The sequence below is a fragment of the Manis pentadactyla genome, chromosome 9 (assembly GCF_030020395.1).
Source record: "Manis pentadactyla isolate mManPen7 chromosome 9, mManPen7.hap1, whole genome shotgun sequence".
In the NCBI taxonomy this organism is placed as follows: domain Eukaryota; kingdom Metazoa; phylum Chordata; class Mammalia; order Pholidota; family Manidae; genus Manis; species Manis pentadactyla.
Window position 1 is genome coordinate 87,480,795 of NC_080027.1, and position 23,573 is coordinate 87,504,367.

The window sequence follows — 23,573 nt, forward strand, 5'->3', positions numbered from 1 at the left end:
GGATCAGGGTTCAGAAAGCCTGACCATTGTATTGTTTCCCAGGATGGGAAGCTAGTATCATTTGGTTCACATTTTTATTAAAATAAGATGAGTGATTCATTCACATTACAGAAAAATAATCTTTTACTAGGAAAACCATACTTTGAAAAACAAAGCTGATAGCTTTAAGGAACAGTAACTGCTATCATCGATTTCCTTTCCCATCCAGTCCCAAAAAAGTCAGACACTCTTCTGTCTCTAGTTGCCTCTTTCTCTTACCCACACACACACATATAATTATAGGCATGGTACACTATATGCCCACAAAAGACAGAAAACATCAGGAAAGACAAAGGTCTTTTCAAATAAAATCATTTGAAGAGATGTATTTAACTATATCTAACCCTCTTTCTGGTTCCTGCTGTTTTTGTTTCTTAAGTCTATTTTTTTAGTTGATGGGTTGCCATAAATCCACCATCACTGGTGGAAGTTAGTGGAGTCTGACGAGAGAGTGGGCTGTGGTCTTTATAAACATGCCTACATGCTGACAACAGCCTTTCCCTACTCACACAATCATCAAGAATCAGGAAACTTAGATTATTTTTTTATCTTTAGTCTTTCTTGGTTCAACTTAGCCTCAAGAGTAACTCCTTTAGTCACTGCTCTTTTTATATTTATTGAGAAAAGAAGGAAAATGCATTTAAGCAAATCAAATATATAATCTGTTTCACTTCTTATTTATTCTATGGCTACTTTGGACAGTAGAAAGCCAGAGAAATAATAACTTTTTTTGGTTTTTGTTTTCTGTGGCTTGCTTTCTCAGACAAGTCTTCATCAGACAGTTTTACTGATAGCTTATAAAATTCCATCCCAACTATCAGCCTGATTTTAAATTGGAAAGGAAAAATATACAATTATTTTTTATACATTAAATATACTTTTCTCTTTCTAATTTGTGTCTAGAACTGTTTAAATTACAGATACAGGTTTATAATGGCTTCAAATGTATATTATTTTTATTATCCCTTCCTTATTACAGAGCTTAGCAGCAAGTCACATAAAATAAAAAGGGTCTGTCGGTTTATTTTGGGGGGCAGCAAGGAAGCCACAAGCCCGTTAGAGACTACATCTGGCCCTGGAGCCAGCCTAGGAGAAGGGTGATGGAAAGAGATGGAATAGCTGGTGGCACATTTAAATATTAATAGTAATAATAGCAGTTACAGCTAAAATTTCCTTCATTTTCATTATGGAATTTACTAGGCTAGGTGTTTTTCATCCATAGAAGGAATAAAAGCCGGCCAAGATCCCAGGGTCCTAGAGACCACGGGTTATAAAAGAAAAGGACATGATAGGGAATAGGCCTGTGTAGTAGAAAGAAGCCTTGCCCTGGAATGAGAAGACTTTATTTGATCCTGGATCTACCATTGATTTGGTTTGTCTCCTGCTGAGGCTCATTTTCTTTGTCTACAAAAATGGGACTAATACCATTATTTTCTCCCTTCCCCACAAGATTCTTATGGGAATCAGAAATGATGGTGCATATGAAAATGGCTTGCATAATTATACAGTCTCTCTATAAATATGACTCATCAGCACTTTTAATAGTGAAGTGATAGAGGATTGGCAGTGCAGTGACTATCAAGTAAAGTGGTGTGCACCAGCCTTGAGGCTGGAAGTCTGTTACTCAACATCAGTAAGAACAAAGGCAAGACAAAATAATTATGAAATGAGGAATAAGATTGTTTTAGCCACCCACTGGCTTTAGCTGGAGAACTGCATGAATTGTGCTTTTTGTTATGCAGGCCCCATCCCACCTGTGTGCCTCAAATACAGGCGAGTAGTAACAAGAGCAGGTACTGTTTATTGAATGCTTACCCTGGGCCATATATTAGCACTTTAAATTTGCTATCTCTCTCTTTTTTAAAATCGTCTCTTTTAATCCTCTCAAATGATTAGTATGAGTATTCACATTATTCATACTCATATTATCATTAGCATTAGTATTAGCATTCACTCTCATTTCTAATTGGTTTGTCCGGGTCACATGACTAGTTAGCTAAAGAATCAGGATTTGTATCCTGGTTGGCTGATCCAGGAGCCTTCACTCTTAACCATGTACTATATATAAGAACCACTTAAGGATTAGAACGAGGGGTTTTTAACTGTCCTCTATACAGCCCTAGAGTTTTAAAGCAATGCCTTCTCTCCCAGCCACCTCATTCCCTGAACCTCTAGCTTAGATGAGGGCTATTGAAGAGAAAGTTGGGTAAGTCTTTGTTTTTAATCTATATTATACATTGAGGTTTCTTATAAGATTTCCATTGGAAAAAAAATGTCTACTTAAAAATGTTTTTCAACCTTCACAAACACAACTTCTTTATTTTGCAGGTAAGAAAATGGAGACCCAGAAAAGTTGTAATTAGTTCTTTGCAGAATTCAGATCAAGTTCCTTTCTCTATGTTGTGATGTATCTCTGTGGGAGAACAGACTTTTTACCCCCTAAACAACATGAAAACTCTCATTCTGGCCATAAAAACCCATAAGAAAATTTAAAATACTTCTTTTTCAAAGACTGAGTGGGGTTTTCCAAACATCCCATTAAGAGGGCAGGGTGTTTCCTCTCACCTTTAGTTGCCATGAGGAGAGACCAAAGTTCAGTCTCCACCTTTACTTTTGTGCCTGTTTAACCACTTCTGTTCATTTAAGAACAGACGTGGGTCACTGGAGTTTGTGATAGCATCTGCTTCTTCCTAGATGAGAATTACACCTTGGCTCTGCAGTTTCTACTTCAGAGGGCACACCCTCTCCTTCTATTTCCAAACAAAAATACGAAATAACAATACCTGGTAGAGCTGGACTAGTTGGTCTCTGGATTAGAATGGGAATGGTTGTGCAAATGCTAGGCTTAAAGTAACTTCCTTGATGGGCTGCTGTGCCCTTCAGGAGCTTAAGGTACCAAGATCCTCCTCTACATTTTGGTGTCCAAAGTTGCCTCCCACTTTCTCAATAAATTATCAGGAGACTGTGCCCATGCCAGAGTGGCTAGCCCTGTTGCTACTGGAAAGAGACTTTTTCTCCTGGCACTGGGGCTTCCTTCCACAATGTCATATGGCTGCCCACTCTGGATATGTGCAGCCTGTTTATTTCATGTCGTCACAGCTGTCTTAAGAAGTGTCCTCCTCAAAGGGGAATAAGGGTCATTACGATTAGCAGACATAATGTAGCGGGGTGGGGGACGGGGAAGGCAGTATAGCATAGAGAAGACAAGTAGTGATTCTACAGCATCTTACACTGATGGACAGCGACTGTAATGGGGTATGTGGTGGAGACTTGATAATGGGAATCTAGTAACCACAATGTTGCTCGTGTGATTGTATATTAATAATACCAAAAAAAAAAAAGACAGTGTCCTCCTCCAGAAACAAGCCTTGTCCTGGTCCTCCAACTCTTAACAGTCCCATCATCATGGACAGAAAAGAGGGCAACATCTCAAGGGTCTGATGCAGTGTAAATGGTTCTTATCATATCAGACCAGGCCTCTGGTTCAGCCCCATCTTGCTGGCTAAAGATGACCATGGTTAGTCTAAAAACCTGATTCGGTTGTTATAATATGCCATACATGATCCCTGAGGAAGAATTTTCAGACCCTGATTAGAAATGCTCACATTTCTTTAAATCTTTGTATCATATATGTAGTTCCGGGGAGTTTCTTTTGTTCATGCTAAAAATTGCCAAGAAATTGTTACTATATCTGATTAATACTTTGACTAGAACATATACACTGGTCAAATAAAAACAGTTACTTGATTTTGGTCATAGACATAATAAAGTATAAAACTAAAGAGTCTGGCTTTCTGCCCCTATTTGAACACATTAAACATGCTCTGGGGAATAAAGAGTTGGCAAAGGATAATATTATCTCAAGTACTTTACCCCATAGGTGTCATTGGAAGCCATTGCTTCTCATTCATTTTGTAAAATAATTTCTCTTTCAGTAAACTAATTATCATTTCCCTCCATTTATAATATAAAACAACAGTGTTATCAAAGAGGATAAAATTTAAGAACACAGACTGCTCTTCTTCTGGGGAATTGCTTGACAGGAACATGGCCCTAGGACGTTAACAATCTTCTTGTGACTTCCTGTGGCCAAGTGCTACATGGGCAGTGAAGCTATCAGATGTCTTGCCTCCTTCCTCTCCCTCCACCTCCCCACACTCTTTCTGACTCCCTTCCCCCTCCTTGCAAAACAGCACTGAGAATTATTTACTCAGCTGTGAACTGGTACCAAAGCCTCAAGTGCCCTAAGGATAGGAAAGGTGGTATGGTCATGCCCCCAAATGATCCATGTCCTTCCGAGCATCTCTTGGCAGAGCACCCTGGTTGAGGACAAGTGTCACTTAGAGTGAGCCTTCACAACCCCTGTATAAAAGAACATAAAAACAATTGCAACTGAAAATTTGAGAACCCACTCATGGGCTGTGGTGTTCTCTGGCCTTTGTGGTAGTTCCTATTGAGATCATGCAGCCAACCAACGAGGATGTTCAAGTCCTCTGGGAATCCCCAAGCATTTCATTATCTCTAGCTCTTGCCCCAGCACTAACTCGCCCAGCCATCAACATGTAGGCACTCACACAAATGAATTTAGACTAAGCCCCATTGTATTCCCCCATACTTTCGAAACTAAAAATCCTTGATTCAGGCTTTGGGAAGGGCTTTCTCTGAGTAAGGGACAAAAGCTATGACCCTAGTTCCTCTCCATTAGTCTTTAATGATACCACTCTGACCCTAGAAAAGGCACCATTTCTCAGGAAGAGCAGAGGCATCTGAGTCTACATCTACACACCACTTCAGTTCTTCTGAGCAAATGTGTGGGCACACATGGTGGTACCTGAGAAGAATGTAGAGATGACTAAGGTGCCCCACAGAGCTTCAGAGACAAGAATTTCCACACCAAGAAGGCAGACCAGATGTACAAAAGACATGAGAAGATCTTCATCCTTCTTTTCTAAGAAAGGAGAAAGAGAACAAGTTAGCCCTTGAATACAATGTGCATCAGTAATTTCTGACTAGGTTAATTTTCTTAGCCAAAGTAACCTCATCTATCACTCTTTAGGATTAGAGTAGAGATAATCAACAGAAGAATATTTTGAGTTGGGGACTGGTTATCTTGAAAACTACAGTACTCACTCATAGAGTTGTAACATAGCCAAAGTGAATCACTGTGAAGTAAACCCTAGGCTTCCTCTGATTTTCCTGGTAGAAGTTAGTGATATATTCCCATGGAAATAAACTCAAGCTGATTAGATTGAGCACTTGATAAGAAGGTGCTAGGAGTCAACAAGCCCATGAAACTTAGTACACCTGCTGTGATTTACTGTGTTCATTGACAGTTGTAGTATCTACCAAACAGGACATTTTCCATTTTCAGCACTTCACAATTCCTAGCATCTCCTCACACCCAACCCTCCAGTCTATAGACGGGTCTCCTCTGCCTGGAGATTCCCCATCTCTGTGTCCACACAGTGACCAGAAATTTGTCTCTCCAGATTTTCATTTGGGTCTCTATGAAATGCATGTTTTTATTCATTCATTCCTTCAACAGGTATTTACAACTATATGCCAGGCATTGTGCTGAGGGCTGTTAGTAAAGTCCAAAGATTCCTTTATTTCAGGACTTCAAGTTTTAATCATTAATACTGCAACTGGCTCTGCAATTTACCAGGTATGCAACCTTAGGCAAATTGCTCAGTCTCTCTAAATCTCAGCTTCTTATCTGTAAAATGGGAATGATGATACCTACCTTTCAGGATTGAAGCCAAGATTAAATGAGATGATGTCTATAAAAGACTCAGCAGAATGTCTAGAATATAATAACACCGAACAATGGGAGCTATTTTAGTTCTGTTTTTAAATCCTGGAGGCAAAGACAGGAGAGGAGAGGGGGAAGGTGTTTCTTGCTGAGTTTAAATGCTTAAACACTGTCTTGCTGATGGGTTTCAGCCAGGGACAAGTTTACTATGGATTCAATGAGACCAAAGAAATGACAATGGAATATTCTTGGGGTGAATGGGTTTATACCCAAATTTATTCCCACAGTGGCAGGTCAGTCACTAGAATCACACACACTCAGAGTGAGTCTGCATGCAGCAAGCCAGTCTCTGCCTCTGGGGCTCTCTACCCCCAATAGCCATCTCGGTCTCTGTCCTCGGCACTGCCACCACTCCAGTCTTGTCTCTGCTCTCCTGCAGCCTTGCAGTCGTGCCACCGTGTTGCCCAGAGCACTGGGCGGAGCTCTTTATATAGAGTCAATGACAACGTGTTGCGCACACCTGTGTAGTGAACAAGCCAACCAGGGCCAGGTGAGAATCCTGGCCATAGCAACCTTCACTTTATCCACACTATGGTACCTACCTAATGGAATTGTTGTAAAAATCAAATAAGGTAATTTATATGTAACGCAATTTTCTGAAAATTTAGCAAAGTGCTCAATAAATGGTAGTATTATTTTAATACTTTAATACTTTATTCCTGCCAGAAAGCACTCCTCTCTATACTGGAAGCTCTGGCATGAGATTCAGTGGCTTTTCTCCCTTCCCTTTGTCTTTACTGTCCCTCAACCCAAATCTGTGAGAGAGACCATGAGTGGCTATTACTCCTTTCCTTGAAGAGCAAAACCTCCTACCATGCTGTGCTGAAGGTCAGGCTAGTGAAGAGAGGAAAGTGCACACCCTGCTGTGGCCAGGATGAAGGCCACAAAAACCATCTTGATCCTTTGACCTACATTGACGTTGAGTCTGTTGCTTTGGTGTCCCTGACTTTAGTAGTGTGGTTAGTCAGACTCTCTGCCCTGATCTTGAATTGAGCTTTGATGAAAAAGTAGTAGGAACCCAGGCCTGTCCCCTGGGGATTTGGGGTTTATGTCTTGGAAAAGCATCAACCAAACTAGCAAGGGCTGGAAATCTGGATTCCTGTGGTTTGAGCTAACTTAGGTCCAAAGAAACCAAGTGCCTGTGATCGTCATCTTCATTCCCCAAATGTGGCTATGCCTTCTGGATTCCTTTCCTCACTCATTCTCCCAGTGAGGATGGCTTCCAGGTTGCTCACTCTTGGTTTACCATTAGCATGTCCTTCCATATCTAAAATGCTTTGATATATGGAATACTTGCAGATTGCTGCTGCCTGACTGATCTACAATCTTTCAGCTTTGGCACACAAAGTAACAAGACAACTTGAAAGCACCAGTGCACTGCCTCCCCTCTGGGACCCTGTGAAGCTCCCTCAGAGTTGCCCCTCTGGGTTTTCTGCTGGGCCACAGAGCCTCATCCTGGCTCCTCTCTCCCAAAGCACTGCTTCTGCACATCAGGAGCCATTTGATTGCCTTGACTGTATATCTTGGACCTTTGTCTTGACTTCATATAATAGGAAAACCAGATTTGTGTACAGGCTTGGTCCAAAAGAAACCAGGCTGCACAATACTGGCTGACAGTGTTAAGGTCTGTGTGCTGCTTTGCTGTATTCTTCTCCTTCATATATTGCAAGACTGTATTTGCCTTACTACTGCTTCCAGAGAGTCTGTAGATGGTCTTTGGACATGTTACCATGCCAGAGAATTTCAGCAGATTTAACCAGCTTTGAAATAACTCATTCTTGAGGAATTTTAAACACAAGGAAAACCAAAGAAGGTTGAAAACAGTACCCCTCTTGTTCCTTCTCATCTGACCATTTTTTAAACAAATGAAGTGTGTTGAGCCAAAATGTTGTGGCTGATATCTCCCACACAGGAAAAACTTTGTAGAAATATTGATCTTAAAATCTCACCCCTGGAGGTGAATGGCTAGCAAACCCTTAACATTGACTCATCTTTAAAAGAGCAGCTCTATCAAGACTAGGTTTGAAATCCATGAAATGACCAAAAAGAGAGTAATGACTTCATATGCAGAGACCTGATATGTTCCTCTCCATTTCCACTTCAGATTTGCTGACCATGAGAGAATATCACTGTTTGCTGCAATTGCTGTGCCCAGATTTCCCACTGGAGCTCACTCAGAAAGCAGCCAGGTATGTCTCCTGGACTCCGGAAGCCAACTCAGTCCTCTGTGGGCTAGGGCTTCTTAGAGAAACCTGAAATATATACAAACAGTCAGGGAAAAATAAAACCATTAGGAAAGAGACTCGCATTTGGAAAGGGGTCTATATGAGATTTGCCCAAAAAATAATACTTTCTGCATTTCCAAAGGGAAGCCAAATGATCTTTTGTGGTTTCTGTGGGGAGCCTTAGGGTCTACACATCAAGTTGTGGGGCAGTGAGAGGAAGAGGCAAACACACACAAACACATGTACATGCACATACACATGCAAAACCCCTAGAAGATATTCTGAGATAATGAGGCAAGTGTTGGCAGTGACTTGTGATTAAGTGGGTTGAGTTTGGAGACTGGAAAGGCATGAAGGTGATAAAGCCCAGTTGAGGGAAGGATAAGTTGTATTATTTATGCTAAAATAAGGCTTTTAAGATTATTCCAGAACCAGGAAGACTTGGCAGAAATAGTTAGAACCCCCTAATTGCTGTGTGTGGTTTCAATGTCATTCACATATTTAACCAAATGAGGTAGTTGGACTATGCCTCAGTTAACTTTTGTCTGACATGAAATCTGAGGTAAAGTGGCAAACAGAAGTATATCAAAGACTTGTTTACTGAAAAATGCCAGAAGAGAGGGTTTTTAGAAAAACACTCTCTATCCTACCATACATGATGGATACATGTCATTAAACAGTTATCCAAACCCACTGAATGTACAACACTGGGAAGGAATCCTAATGTAAACTATGGTCTCTGGGTGATGCTGTGTCACTTTAGGCTCATGGATTGTAATGAATGTACTACCCTGGTGAGGGGTGTTGATAATAGGGAGGGGCTGTGCATGTGTGGGGGCAGGGGGTTCATGGGAAATCTCTGTACCTTTCCCTTAATTTTTCTGTGAAGCTAAACTGCTCTAAAAAAGTGAAGTCTTACTAATAATTTGTTAATGCCCATCTTCCCTAAATCATAATAAATGCATTTACCTTCATTGTTTCATTTAAATTCATTTACCTTAATTATATCATGTGATCTTTATAAAAAATGTTTTATAACTGTTTAACTGAAGAGGAAACTGATATATCTCAATTTTAAAAAAAAAAAGGAAACTGAAGCTCAAAGAGGTAAGCCAGTTGCCTGAACTTCTTGATAACTTGTATTTAGCTCAGGCACAGTTTGAAACCAGGGCTGCTCTGAACCTCATGCTCCAATCTCCCTGTGTCATGAGATCATTTCTGCATGGTGTTTAGACCCACTGAAACCAGAGATGCATTGGCTGCACTGCACCAAGAACCACCTCAATCCTTCCGAAAGGAGCCAACCATCTCCTCCACTAACTAGAAAGATGGGAAATCAACTGCTGCCAGCAGTAGACACTAGCCTTGCACTGGGGCAAGCTGGTTTTCAGTTCACAGCTCATGAACTAATTCTTGCTGGTCCTGTGCAAAACCTGTTTAGTGATCACACACCCAAAATTTTGTAGGCTTTGCCCACCCTCATTGTTCAGCAGATTCTTAACAAAAAAACAGTGGCAACTGGCCACTGGTAAAAGCTGCAGTTCAGGTTTTATAATTTTAACTTATCTGTTTTCCAAAAAAGATTTAGATTTTCCTTTCTTTCTTAATTGGAAAAAAAATATGGGAGATTATCTCTTGTAATTTAAAAGCAACCAAGGGAAGTTAGCTTCAAACTTCCAATGATAGTTCCTCTTCAGAGTCAGATAATTTTAAGGAAAATTCAGCCTCAAAAGTTTCTGAGGGATTAAAGATGGCAGCGTGAGAGGAGAGACAGAGGCTTCCTCCTAAAACTGGATACAATTAGAAAATATAGTTGGTGCAACTAATCCTGAGAGAGCAACAGGGCAGAGGACAGCACCAGATGGCATACATCTGGAGAAAAGAGCAGACCTCACAGAGCTGTGGCTCCGCGGGACCCGAGCCCTTCCCCCACCCCAGCTCACCAGTGGGAGGAAGAGAAACGGAGCAGGGAGGGAGTGGAAGGCCTGGGACTGCTGAATACCTAGCTCCAGAGATCTGCTCTGGGAGCACAAACCTGCATTTCATGGTGCTTTCATGAGACTCGCATGACTACCGGCTTGGAAAGTTAATACAGGCAGAATTCCTTGGGAGACTGGGATTCTGGCCACTTGTGGAAAGCAGGGATCCATATCCAGCTGCTCTGGGACAAAAACTTATACCTGTGTGCCTGGCCCACTGGCTCAGGCAGTGGAGAAAGGCACAGCAGCCGGGAGGTGGGGAACAGCTCTTTCCTCCCCCCAGGCACCAGTACCACTCCCCTGTGACCCCCGACATTGCTTCAGGGGCTGAGCAACTCCAGAATAGAGCTTCTGGACACTAGAGGGCGCCATATACAAACATGAAAAGCCAAAGGAACCTTGTCCAGAGTAAAATTGTTAATACAACTCCCGAGAAAGATTTAAATGATAAGGACCTCGTGACTCTTCCTGAAAGGGAGTTCAAAATAAAAATCATCAACATCCTAATGGAGGTACGGAAAGACATCCAAGAACTCAGGAATGAATTCAGGTCAGAAATCCAATCATTAAAGAACATGATGGAGGGTATTAAAAGCAGGTTGGATACGGTGGAGGACACAATAAATGAAATAGAAACTAGAGAAGAGGAATACAAACAAGCTGAGGGAAAGAGAGAAAAAACGATCTCTAAAAATGAAAGAATATTGAGAGAACTGTGTGACCAATCCAAGCAGAACAATATACGCCTCATAGGGATACCAGAAGAAGAAAAAGAGAGAGAAAGGAATAGAAAGTGTCTTTGAGGAGGTAGTTGCTGAAAACTTCCCCAACTCTGGGGAAGGACATAGTCTGTCAGGCCATGGAGATCCACAGATCCCCCAACACAAGGGACCCAAGGAAGACAACAGCAAGACACACAGTAATTAAAATGGGAAAGATCAAGGATAAGAACAGACTGTTAAAAGCAGCCAGAGGCAGAAATAAGATCACATACAAAGGAAAGCCCATCAGACTAACATCAGACTTCTCAGCAGAAACCTTACAGGCCAGAAGGAAGTGGCATGATGTATAAAATGTCATGAAGCAGAAGGGCCTGGAACCAAGATTACTTTATCCAGCAAGATTATCATTTAAATTCAAAGGAGGGATTAAACAATTTCCAGATAAGCAAAAGCTAAGAGAGTTTACCTCCCACAAACCATCTCTGCAGTCTATTTTGGAGGGAATGCTATAGATGGAAGTGTTCCTAGGATTGGATAGCTGTCATCAGAGGTAGTAAAATCATGGTAGGGAGGGTGGAGCAGCTCATTGTGAGACTAAGAACGACAAATGCTGGAGAGGGTGCAGAGAAAGGGAAACCCTCCTACACTGCTGGTGGGAATGTAAGCTAGTTCAACCATTGTGGAAAGCAATATGGAGTTTCCTCAAAAAACTAAAAATAGAAATACCATTTGACCCAGGAATCCCACTCCTTGGAATTCACCCAAAGAATACAACTTCTCAGGTTCAAAAAGATATATGCACCCCTATGTTTATTGCAGCACTTTTTACAATAGCCAAGATATGGAAGCAACCTAAGTGTCCATCAGTAGATGAATGGATAAAGAAGAGGTGGTACATATACACAATGGAATACTATTCAGCCATAAGAAATAAACAAATCCTACCATTTGCAACAGGATGGAGCTGGAAGATATTATGCTCTGTGAAATAAACCAGGCGGAGAAAGACAAGTGCCAAATGATTTCCCTCATTTGTGGAGTATAACGACGAAGCAAAACTGAACGAACAAAACAGCAGCAGACTCAGAGACTCCAAGAAGGAACCAGTGGTTACCAAAGGGGAGGGGTGTGGGAGGGCAAGTGGGGAAGGAGGGAGAAGGGGATTGAGGGGTATTATGTCTAGTACACATGGTGTGGGGGTTCGCAGGGGAAAGAGTGTAGCACAGAGAGGACACATAGTGAATCTGGCATCTTGCTGCACTGATAAGACAGTGACTGCATTGGGGTATGGGTGGGGACTTGATAATATGGGTAAATGTAGTAACCACATTGTTTTTTCATGTGAAACCTTCATAAGAGTCTATATCAATAATACCTTAATAAAAAATTTTTTTTTTAAATGAAAAATTCTTGGGTTCCCGCAGACACTGATTCCTGGCCTTTTTTCACTTCATAACACTCATCAAATTATACATATAACAAAAAGTCAGGTAAGGGCAGGACTTCCTTTGATTAGCCTGTAGGCTCTGGCCTCCTCCCAGCCAGGCCAAGAGGAACAACACACCTGTAACCCACTCAAGACCCAGGTATCACAGAGTCGGAAAGCCCTGCCCCAAGGGTGAAGATTTAAAGCAGGGATTCACAAAATGAAGTGTGCTTCAGAATCACCTGCAGGGCTTATTAAATCAGATGGCCTAGCCCATCCCCAGAGTTCAGTAGATCTAAGGTGGGGCTCAAAAATTCATATTTTGAAAAAGTTCACAAGTGATGCTGATGGTCTGGGACCACACTTTGAGAACCACTGATTTAGAGTGTTGCATGCCAGTTTTATTCTGGCATTTTAGAATTGATTGTATTAAAAGGAAGTACATTTCCTTCTCTCTCTTATCATCTGAAACACTACTTAACTTAATTCTCCCTCACTGAAGGCCAGATTCCCTAGTAATATATATTTAATAGGAAAACTTCTTTTATCATGGTTATGTGCTGAATACGAATAGCGCTTCAAAAACACATACACTCTTAAGGAATCTAGTTTTAGGCATAACAACTCACTGCCATTTACAAGAGCCACATTTCAGCTGGTCCCTGTGTCACGAAAGCAGGATAGCCTAATGGGGAAGGACCCAGGTGCTGGAGTCAGACAGCTCTGGATTCAAATCTCAGCTCTTTCACTTACTGGCTTATGACAAGCCTTAAGTTCTTCATCTGTAAAACGGAAATAATAATAATGCCTGCCTCGTAGCATTGTTTCTGGACTTAATGAGATAATACGTGTGAAATACAGCCTTCAAAAAGATTACCTATTTCTTAAAGTTACAATTAGTGAATGGGAAATGATGCTTCATTCCTGCAGTCATTTTTCAAATGGGTACTGAGCACATACTATCTGCCAGACCTCATACCATACACTGAAGCTATAGCCTTATGCTTTCTTGGTGTTTTCCTTTCTTTATGCCTCTCCCCTGCAATATCTTTCTGCATAGATATGCTGCCCAGATCTGACCTACCATCTAATAGTACCACTGTTGCCCCAAAAGGTCTTTCACCAAAACACACTATCCTTTCCTTCCCCATTCTCTTATTCACCAAATATGTATTGAATGTCTGTCATGTGCCAGTCATTGTGTTTCTGGTGGGACCATAACAGTGAGCAAAACAGACATGGTTCTAGCCCTTGAGGAACTCATAGAGCAGCAGACATCAATAAATGAAGTGCCAAGTGCTATAGGAACATATAAACCTAACCTGGTTCTCATGGAAGGTTTTCCATGAGGAAGAGATGTTGAGTTTGGAACCCAAAGAATTAGAGATGAACTTGCCCTATCAGCTATCAAGCCTAATAAGGCCATCATAACTAAGATAGTATGGTACTACAGTAAGGATAGACAAATGGATCATTCTAGACAGGTCAGAACAGACCCAAGCATTCACAAAAACTTGATATAAAAAAGGTAGTATCACAGAGTACTGGGGAAAAGGATGATTCAGTAAGTACTGGTAGGGCAGTTGGTGGTCCACACTGATCCCCACTTTATACCATATTCAGAAGTCAGTTTCACATAGATTATAGAGCTAAGTGTGAAATGCAAAACTATAATACTCTTAAAAGAGAGTAGAGGAAAATGCTTTTATGGCCACCAGGTAGTAAAAGAATTCTTAAACAGCATACAGAAGGCCCAAGCCCAGTGGATGAGACTGACAAACTTGAGCACAAACAAAATTACATTCATTTATTCAGTCATCAGTCAGTGTTCATTTGGAGTGCCTTCGAAGTGCTGAGTATAGAGCAGTGAACAAAACTAAGTCCTTGTCTTCATGGAGCTGACATTCCAGAGAGAGGAGAAATACCAGCTAAGAAGCAAGAATTCCCTGATGGCAAATTGAACTCTGGCCACTGCAGTGAAAGTACCAAGCCCCAAACCACTGGACCACTAGGGAATTAAGAACTAAAATGTTCTATGCATTATGGTATTCAGATATACCATAAACAAAGTTGAAAGGCAAGTCAGAGACTGGAAGAGGATATTTCTTGTGAATATAACTAACAACAGATTGGTCTGCAGAATTTTTTAGTCTCAAGAATTTTTTATAAAGAACTCCTATATGCCAATAAGAAAATAATTAAGAACCTCAGCAGAAAATTAATCCAAAGATATGAACAAGGAATACACAGAAGAAAAACCCTAACAGCTAATTATCATGTGGGCATATTTTCATTCTCAGAATTACCAGAAATGCCAAGTAAATTGAGATACCTCTTCACATCCATCAAATTAGTAAAAATTTAGAAGTCTGAAAACACAGCATCGGTGAGGATGTGGAACAGTGGGAACTCTCATCAGCTACTGGTATATATTGGTACAATCACTTTGAAGCAATTTGGGAAAATCCAAAAAAGTGAAGAGGTATACCTGGTTATAATGAAACATGCAGCATTGCAATAGCTGTCATGGAACAATATGCATGTCCCTCTGCAGAAAAAAATATAAAATGTGGTATCTCCCTACAGTGGAATCTATACAGCAGTTAAAATGAATACAAGTAAATATATATTTTTATATGCATATAAAATATATACATACAGTAATACATCTTAAAATATCAAGTTATAGAATGATACCTAGAGCTTGAAAATAAACAAAACACATTTATATAATGCTGAGAGAACATAGTCATCTGTGTGAGTTAATGTAGTATAAAACCTGTGGAAGGATGCTAAACCCCCAAGTTTCAGTGGTGATCTCTGAGGAAGGGCAGAGGAATGGCATAAGGGAACTGTATATATAATATTCTGCAAATCTTTTAAAAATTAAAGCAAGGATGACATAATGTTAAGGCTAGATGAAGTTAGCTAGTGGGTACACAAGTGTGTGTTAATGTTACTCTATATAATTTATTGAAATTATAAATATTTCCTTTAAAACAAAAAGGATGGGTAGGACTTAGGTAAGGAGCAGTGAGAAGGAAAATCAGTCCAGGAAAAGTAAGCAGCCTAAAAGAAGCCAGATTCTCACCAGTGGTGGTCTAGAGAAACTTCAAGAAGCCAGTGGGCCTGGAGTTTGAGGAGTTTGAGAGCTGGAAGAGGAAAGCAGGGCCTCACAGGCCATGCATTGGATTTGGGAATTTATCCTAAGAGCTAGAACAGTTTGTCCCTGGCTTCTCAGAAGGCATCAGAATAATAGAGGTTAAATGGCTGAGCTGGAGCTTTCAAGCTGTCTGCAGGCAAGAACCAGCTTCCAGGCTAAGCCTGCAGGTCCCCTGGGGGCAGTTGCTATACACTGATAACAAACACCCCAACTGGGAAGAGGGACAGTGCCACCAGCAGGATGGTGTCATTGCCACGAGAGAGCGCAGAACTCACTTTTTCTCACCAGGCACAGCTACAGGTGGTCTAGGCGCTATGATTAGAGTCAGAGAGCTATGTGTTGGAATTACAGGTCTTTCGCTTCTATCTATAACTTTGGTCAAGTTTCCTAATCCTCTGAACCACTGAGTTCTCAGTAAAATCATTCATTAAGCATACCTCATAGGATAAACATAAGAAAATAAAATGATAGGTAGATGTATATACTGACAGAGTAAGCCCCTATGAACATTAATCATTGTTGTTCTTGCCCACACTTTCACAATCAAGCTCTGTAGACACTACGTGGTAGGTGGGCTTTGGGGCATTCTGGAGGTACAGGCTGGAGCCAGGGGAGCAATGGCCTGGACATCGCACACTGCTCTGAGGACATGGCTTGTGAAGCACAAGGGTACCTCCAACACAGTCCAGAGGAGGGACAACTGTAAGGAAGTATCCCAGGAAACCCTGACAGCAGCCTTTTCCTCCCACCTGCAGAAGATAGCCAGAGTATAGTTTTAGTTGCATTCATGGCCCTGACATGGAAACACAACCCACCAAGGTGTACTGTGAGCCCAGACAGACTTAGGGACACACTTTAGCTGTAACCATGAAAGACACTGGTCATGTGACCTCCCACAAGATGTGCAGTCATGAAAAGTAGCTTTTCTTTTTGGCCCTGGCTTCGCCCCAGAATGGACTAGAAACAAGCTAGCTAGCTTCCGCCTGAGAGCCTCTGCCTGGTTGGCTGCTGGTAGCTTACTTCCTCTGAACTATATTTTTACTTGCTATTTTGAGATCTTCCAGCACCTTGAGATAGCCAGAATACACTTACTGAGAGCAACTAACACTTATTTTGAGTGTTTATTATACACTAGTCACAGGACAACATCACACTGACTTTTCACAAGAATCCTGTGAACCAGGAACTATGATTATCTCCTCTTTATAGATGAGGAAACTGAAGCTTAGGGAGAAAATGTAACTTGGCCAGTGAGTAGCAGAGCTGGATTTGATCCCAGGACTGCTGACCCAGCACTGCAGAAAAACGGGTACAACTTGTGCCATTAACCAGGGATGCTGACTCCTAAGGGTGAGTAGGACATTGACAAGTCAGTAGGTTCAGACTGGAAGCTGTGGCTTCTTCGGAACCAACTTCACTGCAGCCAGCCAACCCATCCTAGCTGTTGGAAGTCAGCAAGGGAGGGAGAACAGAACCAGCCCCTTCAGGATCAGCTCGGACCCTGCCAAGTACTCTTTCTTCATTCTAGTCACCTTCCCTGGCCTCCACCCTTCCCATGGTTCTGCTCAGGACCGATAGGAACTGAACTGCCATTACTTCTTCACCAGAGTCCTTTTCTCCAGCCCAAAGGCATGGCCTGAAAGGATCTCTCCATGATCCAATAGGTTTGTACAGACTCTTGTCGGCAAGAGCTCCCTGTTGGCTCTACTTCAAAGCAGGGGCAGCCCGGCTCCTCCAGGTGTCAGAAACAGCTGGCATGTTAGCAGAAGGCCTCTGGCAGGAAGAGGTGTTGAGCTAACTGCCATTAACTGAGAAACAGCACATGTGGATGACTTTGTCTCCAAGAGAGTCCTTCTTGGGCCCTCTGGGGGTCGTGACAAGTTTGAGTTCAGGGTGAAGGAGACGTCTGTGGGATATAGGGTCTACAACCTGGGGTTTTGCCTGTGGCCAAAGGAAAAGACAGACCTGTAGCCTTCTGCCTGCCTATTCCCACAGTTCTACCAGGATTCCACTGCTAGATACCCAGTTTGGAGATGGACAATGCAGCATATGATGTTTTTAAAACCACCTTTCTATAAGTTTCTCAGACTTTTCTGTAGCCACCATCCTCTGAACAGCAAACTTTCCCACAAGAACAGCACTAAAAGGAAAAGCTATTGGTCTGTCCACCACTGGGATCACACTCTGTCAGAAGCGGAAGAAGCTCTTTCATACTTTTGAAGAGTATGAGCCTCCAGCCTTCTGCTTGACTATTTCCAGTAACAAGCAGCCCACCCTTTCATAAAGCAGCCATAATCCAAGAACTGGGCAGCTTGAAATACTTTTCTAGAGCCAAACTCCAGATCCCTGTAACATCTCCCTCAGAGGCAGCCCTTCAAGAGTCCGGACTCAGCCCTCACCTCCTCCTTAGTCTTCTCTTCCAAGCTAAAAGATCTAAATGGAGCCATGTGTCTGATATCACGGTTTGTGGACTCTCTACCACTCTGAACCCCTATTCCATGACTCTAGTTTATTCTCTTAAATGGACTTTCAAGAGCTGAATGTAGTATCCAGATGTTACCTGGCCAGGGAAAAAGAAAAGAGTACTGTGGCTTCTCTTATTCATTTGTTCATATTTTCCTTCATTCCACAAATATTTACTCGGTGCCTACCATGTGGATCCTGCACCATGCTGCAACCTGGAATCAAGCAACAAACAGAAGGACAGAGATGTCACCAGGTGGATCTTATAGTACTAGGACAAATACAGACATGAACCATGTCAGGAGGTTGCAAAGAACTGTGGAAGCCAGTAGCAGGGAGGCCTATCCTAGCCTGCAAGGGTAGGCTTCCCAAATAAGTGCTGTGTAGGCTCCAACTTGAAGACTTAGCAGGTGTCAGGTAGGTGAGGAGAGGGACATGAAGGGTGAGGAGCTCTGGGAAGAGTGAAGGATCAGTGTGGTTGGCATGTCATGAGGGAAGCAGCCTGTGGCCTCAGTGAGTCCAGAGAGGAGCAGGGAAGCAGAGGGTGGGCTTATAAATCAGGATGAGGTTAGGGAATCATGTTTTAAGGTCAGTGGGAAGCCAGTGAAAGGTTTTAAACAGAGTTGTAAAATGGTCAAATTCACATTTTAAAAAAGAACTTTCTGACTACAGTATGGATACTCAATTTGAAGGAGGCAGGAATGGTCGCAGGAAACCAGGAAGGCCACCCAGTTGTCCAAGAAAAAAAGGTGGAGATGGGCATCATATGGTGGCTCTGGAAGTGGAAAGAAGTAAATGGATTCAAGAAAAATGTCAGGGATAGGATTGCTAGGACTTGGTGATTGACTGCTGTGGGACAGGCAAGGAGGACCCACCCTCTGAATGAGCAGAGTATAGTGGTAGTGTTGCTGTTGATGAAAGCTGAGGTCCAGTTGGCTTTTTTGGCAGTCCATCTCACTGCTTATAATCAAGAAAACCTTTCAGTCCTTTGCAACATGCTGCTGGGATCCAACCACATGTCCTCCAGAAAGAGGTTCCCTGCCACTGTAAGCTTCAGCCCACCAAGGAGCAGGGGTAAAGACCAGAGCACAGTCAGACTGCCCTGCCCCCACAGAGACTGACACACTCACACTGGTGGGTCTCCTGCCCTCCAACAATGTCTGTGCTCTTATTCTTCCCCAGCTGCCCATCTCAAAAGAGTGTTCTAATGTTCACACTCTGTTATGGCCCCTGACAGAAAGCTGTGGACCATTTCCGAAGCTGGAAGGGCAACTTTTGCAGCTTCTAGTCCTATCTGTGGCAGAGAAAGAAAGATGCTTATGGCAGTTGGTTTTAAAGCCCTGGCTCAGAGGCATGCTGATTAGCAAGAATTACAACTTCTGGAATTAGGCAGTGGTGATGGTTGCACAACTTTGTAAATATACTAAAAAATGCTGTCCACTTTTAAAGAGTAAATTTTATAGTATTTGAATTTTGTCACAACCTAAACAATGAATAGATAAAGAAATAGTAAATGGAGATAACACAGGCACTGGGTCCAGGCTGATGATAAACAAGAGAACCCAAGTAACATCCTCAAAAACTTTGGCTCCCCTTCATGGTTTCCTGCTGGGGGATGTTCTCAGTCCTGTGCTCTCCCATAGTAATTAACTTCAGGCTACTCGGGTTCTTAGCTGTCCTAGGAGTAGGACAGAAAGGTCACAGACTTCACTCCTCTGGAGCCTTTTCTTTTGTTGCCGAGGTTGGGATGGCAACACTTTGAGGTGCCGCTCTGAGAGAGCTCGCTCTTTATCTGTAGTTTGGGTGTCTTTAGTAACCCTGTGGTTAAAGACAGCAAGGAGGGCCATCCACTCTACCTGCCCTCTCTCTGCCCTCCGTCGCCTCTCCCTCCACATCCAAGTGTCAGAATCTAGGCTTTGTGCCCTCGCTTTCTTTTTGCCTGCCTGAGTTCTCCTTAGGTTATGAGAAATGGGGGTAACAACTTGGCCTGGGGCGCATCCCTTAAGTCTCCAGAGACACTGATGGAGGAATCAGCGCGCCCTCCTGTGGTCATCAATAGCATTGCTTCTCACCATCTGGCCTTGAATTTTTTTCTAGCTGAAATTTTAATGTTCAACTCTGCTAGTTAGAGCAACGTTTTCTTCCCCAAGGGATACATGAGAAATCGTTAAGGCTTTAATATATAGATAAAGAGAAAGAAGATAAATTATCCACAAAAGATAAGAAATAAAATCTTAGTGTTTATGGTATTTATTTTAAACAAGACAGTGTGACCTAATGGAAAGTACATGGCCTGTAGAGACAAGCAAACTAATCAGCTGTGTAATCTCGGGAAGTTAACTTCTCTGAGACTTAGTCCCTTCACCTGTAAAATGGAAATAATAATAAGACCTACTTCATAGGATTGTTGTGAGATAAAATTTAATTAATATAGGTTAAATACCTTTTACAGTGTATGCCATGAAGTAGGTACTCTGTCTTCAGGGAGATCTGAAACCAAGGCCAGCTGCCTTGCATAATTTCACTCACATCACACGTACCTCCCCCAGAGGTGAGCAGTGTTGATACTCTCTGGGGCTGATCCAGTTGCCAGTTTGGGGCTCCTCTGACACAGGGAGCTGGAGAGAGATTTAGAAAAACACATGAGAGAGCAAAATAAAACTTTTTTTTTTTTTAAAGGAAAGATAAAGCCAGAAGGACCCAGCTCCCCTCTAGTAGATGTTTGGCACCCTGCCTGGCACCTGGATTGAGCCCAGCAGTGCTAATTTCCTTCCCTTCCTGTCCTCTCAGAAGAGGTCTTGAGCAGAGTATGAACTTGGCCTTGGTCTGATCATTTAGTAGTGAAATAGCTTTCTTCCTGTGAGGTTGATGCACAAGGGAAGGACTAGAGAGAGGAAACACCAGGAGGTGGTCAACAAGGACAGCAGGAGAAACAGTGGCTGCCACAGGGTCAGAAAGAAGGTGTGTGGTTTGGCCCTGCCAATGCAGACTCCCCAGCTCCTAACCCTCCTCCCTTGTCTGCCATCACTGTCCCACGGTGAAAGTCCCTGTAGCTGTTCTGGCCCTTGGTAGCTTATTAAATCTCAATACCACTTGCCAAGAGCCCTTTAAAGTTCTTGGCTGTTCTTTTTGCCTTTTCTGATCAGCTGTATTTATTCTGAACTAAGTGGTCCTGCAGGATGAAAGGATTTACTGCTTAATTATATGAAAAGAAATCTTGGCTGCATTACAATTGTACCCTCTCCTTGCTACCTCCTCCCCACTTCTCCCTCTTCATGCTCCCTCCACTAGCTGGTGCCACAGAGACTGAACTGGGAGCCTGCCCTTGGTAGTGTGGTCAGTTCAGTTTGATTGTGGAACGCGGTTGATGGAGAATTGAGGTGACTGGAAGGAGCTTGTTTTGGGGAGCACTCTCCCAAAAGTCTTAATGCCCCTAGGGAGATTGGAGTTCCAGGAGCAGCTCTCGCTCTCTCTTTCACACACACATGCGTGCACACACACACACACACACATTTTCTCTCTTTCCCCCTCAGGATTGTGCTCATGGATGATGCCATGGACTGCTTGATGTCTTTTTCAGATTTCCTTTTTGCATTCCAGATCCAGTTTTACTACTCAGGTGAGAATCTTCCAGGACCCCATGTGGCTCCAGGACCACGTTGCCCTTTCCATCTGTATGCCCAGCACGCACATTTCTCTCCCCTAACTTCCTCTGGTGGAGTGCTTCACTGTGGGTCACAAGAGGAGGTCTGATTCTCCCTAGTAGTCACAGATTCAATCTGCAGAGCTTACTCCCTCTGCCTCCTCATGCCACAGTGCTTCCAGTCAGCAGTACAATACATCAGTTTAAGTGATAATGCCAGTAACAATAACAATACACACTATTGTAACAATGCACAATAAATTCATGACTTACCAAAAACTTACTGTGCTTCAGGAATGGCACTAAAGACTTTAATCTTTACAACAGGCCTAAGAGATAGGTCCTTTAAGAGATAAGCTTACAGAGTTAAGTAGCCGAAGTCACAGAGCTAATAAGTGGTGGAGCCCACACTTGAGCAGAGGGTTCACCAAAGCAAGCTCTCCTAGCCACTCTGCAGTATCAGAGGTCTTTTCCTGGCCCTGATTCACATGTTTGGGCACACATCCTCCCACCCACACAGCTTTTATAGGCACACACCAGTCCTATCTTACACTCCCACCCTGTTCTCCAAGACCCACCAACCACATCCTTAAATCCTTTCTGGAATCAGGTAGAATAAAAATAGAAGAATAAATACAAATGCACACCAGCTCACACACAGCAACATCAACTGGAATGTTGGGTTTAGAAATTGCTGGCTAAGTCCATAAACAAACTTGTTTAAAATGGGCCCTTCCAATAAATAGAAGGCTGTCCTTGGAGACTGGACATGGCCTTCCTGCCAACTGGTGGCCCCAGCCAGCCCCGGACTCATTCAGGCGCCACATTCTGTTTTCTTGATGGCAGCCCCAGGGCCTGGTCAGGCAGGGGCTGGAGCCTGGGGTCTTGCCACCTGCTCTTTGCAGCCCCTGACACTCCTCCAGAGCAGCTCCAGGAAATCCTGGGTTCTACAGAAAGAGCAGTCATGTTTGGGAGAGCCTTTTCCCCTCACTGCCTCCCCAAGCCCTCTTCTCACAACACTCTCAGGATCAGCCAACAGCGTTGGGCCCTGAGCACCACTACCACACAACTGTGTGTCTCAGTCAGCAGTGAGACAGACCATTAGTCACTGCTTACTAACAATGGCTCAACTACTAAAATTTGAAAACAATTCCAAATGTTTAATAGATTAGCAGCTTGCAAGCTTTCTCTTCCACACCGGTATTACAACATGTTTTCTTGAGTCAGAGTTAGGCAGGTGGCCTCACAAGATGTGGCTTACCAACAGGAGCATGCACACATTCACCCTTTTAAAAAATATTTATAGATTTAATATGTGCCAAGCACAGTGGTAGGCTGGGGCAGGAAAGTTGACAAAGCATGATCCCTGCCTTTGTGCAAGGATTTTCAATCCCAGCAGGGAGACAGAGTAAACAAATAATTTCTCAGAAAACTCATTGTTGTATAAATGCTACAAAGAAATCTGTATTTTGTATGTAATAGGGGACTCACCTGGTCTAGGAACAACCAGGGGACATATAAGCTGAAATACTTATTAACATCATCATTCATGAGGGTGGTAGTCACACAAGGCTGAAGACTCCTGCTCCCAGGATACCATTCACTGAGCTCTGAGGTTGGTGAGCTAACAGAGGGGAGGACACAGAGAGGGGACAAAGTATGTCCTCACTGCCTGACCTGTACCCCCTCCACCATGGTTCCCAGAATTCCTGGAGAGTGTGGCTGCCATCTATCAGGACCTGCTGTCAGGCAAGAGCCCCAATACAGTGATTGTGCCAACGTCATCCAGTGGGCAACACCGCCAGCGGCCTCCCTTGGGTGAGGCTAGCATGCTGGAGGGAGTGGAGGCATCACTATTCTTACAGTGCCTGGAGAACTTGTGTGACCGGCACAAGTACAGGTGAGGCATGGGCATGCAGACCCCACCTCAGCCCCAGGGATTGTAGGCTCTGTCTCAGGAACAGATGTCTAGAAGGAAGCTGTGATTGGTCCAGGGCTTCCAAGGCCCTTGATGGTCACAGAATAAATTAGAGCAATGCTATTTGCCCCCAGACCAGGCTATTGACTGAAAGGGTTCCCGGGTGGCTCACTTAGAGAGGAC

General features: G+C 42.9%; 1 protein-coding gene across 3 annotated transcripts in view; it reads left to right on the forward strand.

The window, feature by feature from the left end:
* CSTPP1 (centriolar satellite-associated tubulin polyglutamylase complex regulator 1) overlaps nucleotides 1-23,573 on the forward strand; it is a 309,647-nt gene that overhangs the window by 261,954 nt on the left and 24,120 nt on the right. For all 3 annotated transcript variants that reach the window (XM_057507641.1, XM_057507639.1, XM_057507640.1), the window contains exons 4-6: nucleotides 7,956-8,040; nucleotides 21,363-21,448; nucleotides 23,177-23,372. In XM_057507641.1, the coding sequence (XP_057363624.1) occupies nucleotides 7,956-8,040; nucleotides 21,363-21,448; nucleotides 23,177-23,372 (367 nt within the window). The remainder of the gene's footprint in view (nucleotides 1-7,955; nucleotides 8,041-21,362; nucleotides 21,449-23,176; nucleotides 23,373-23,573) is intronic.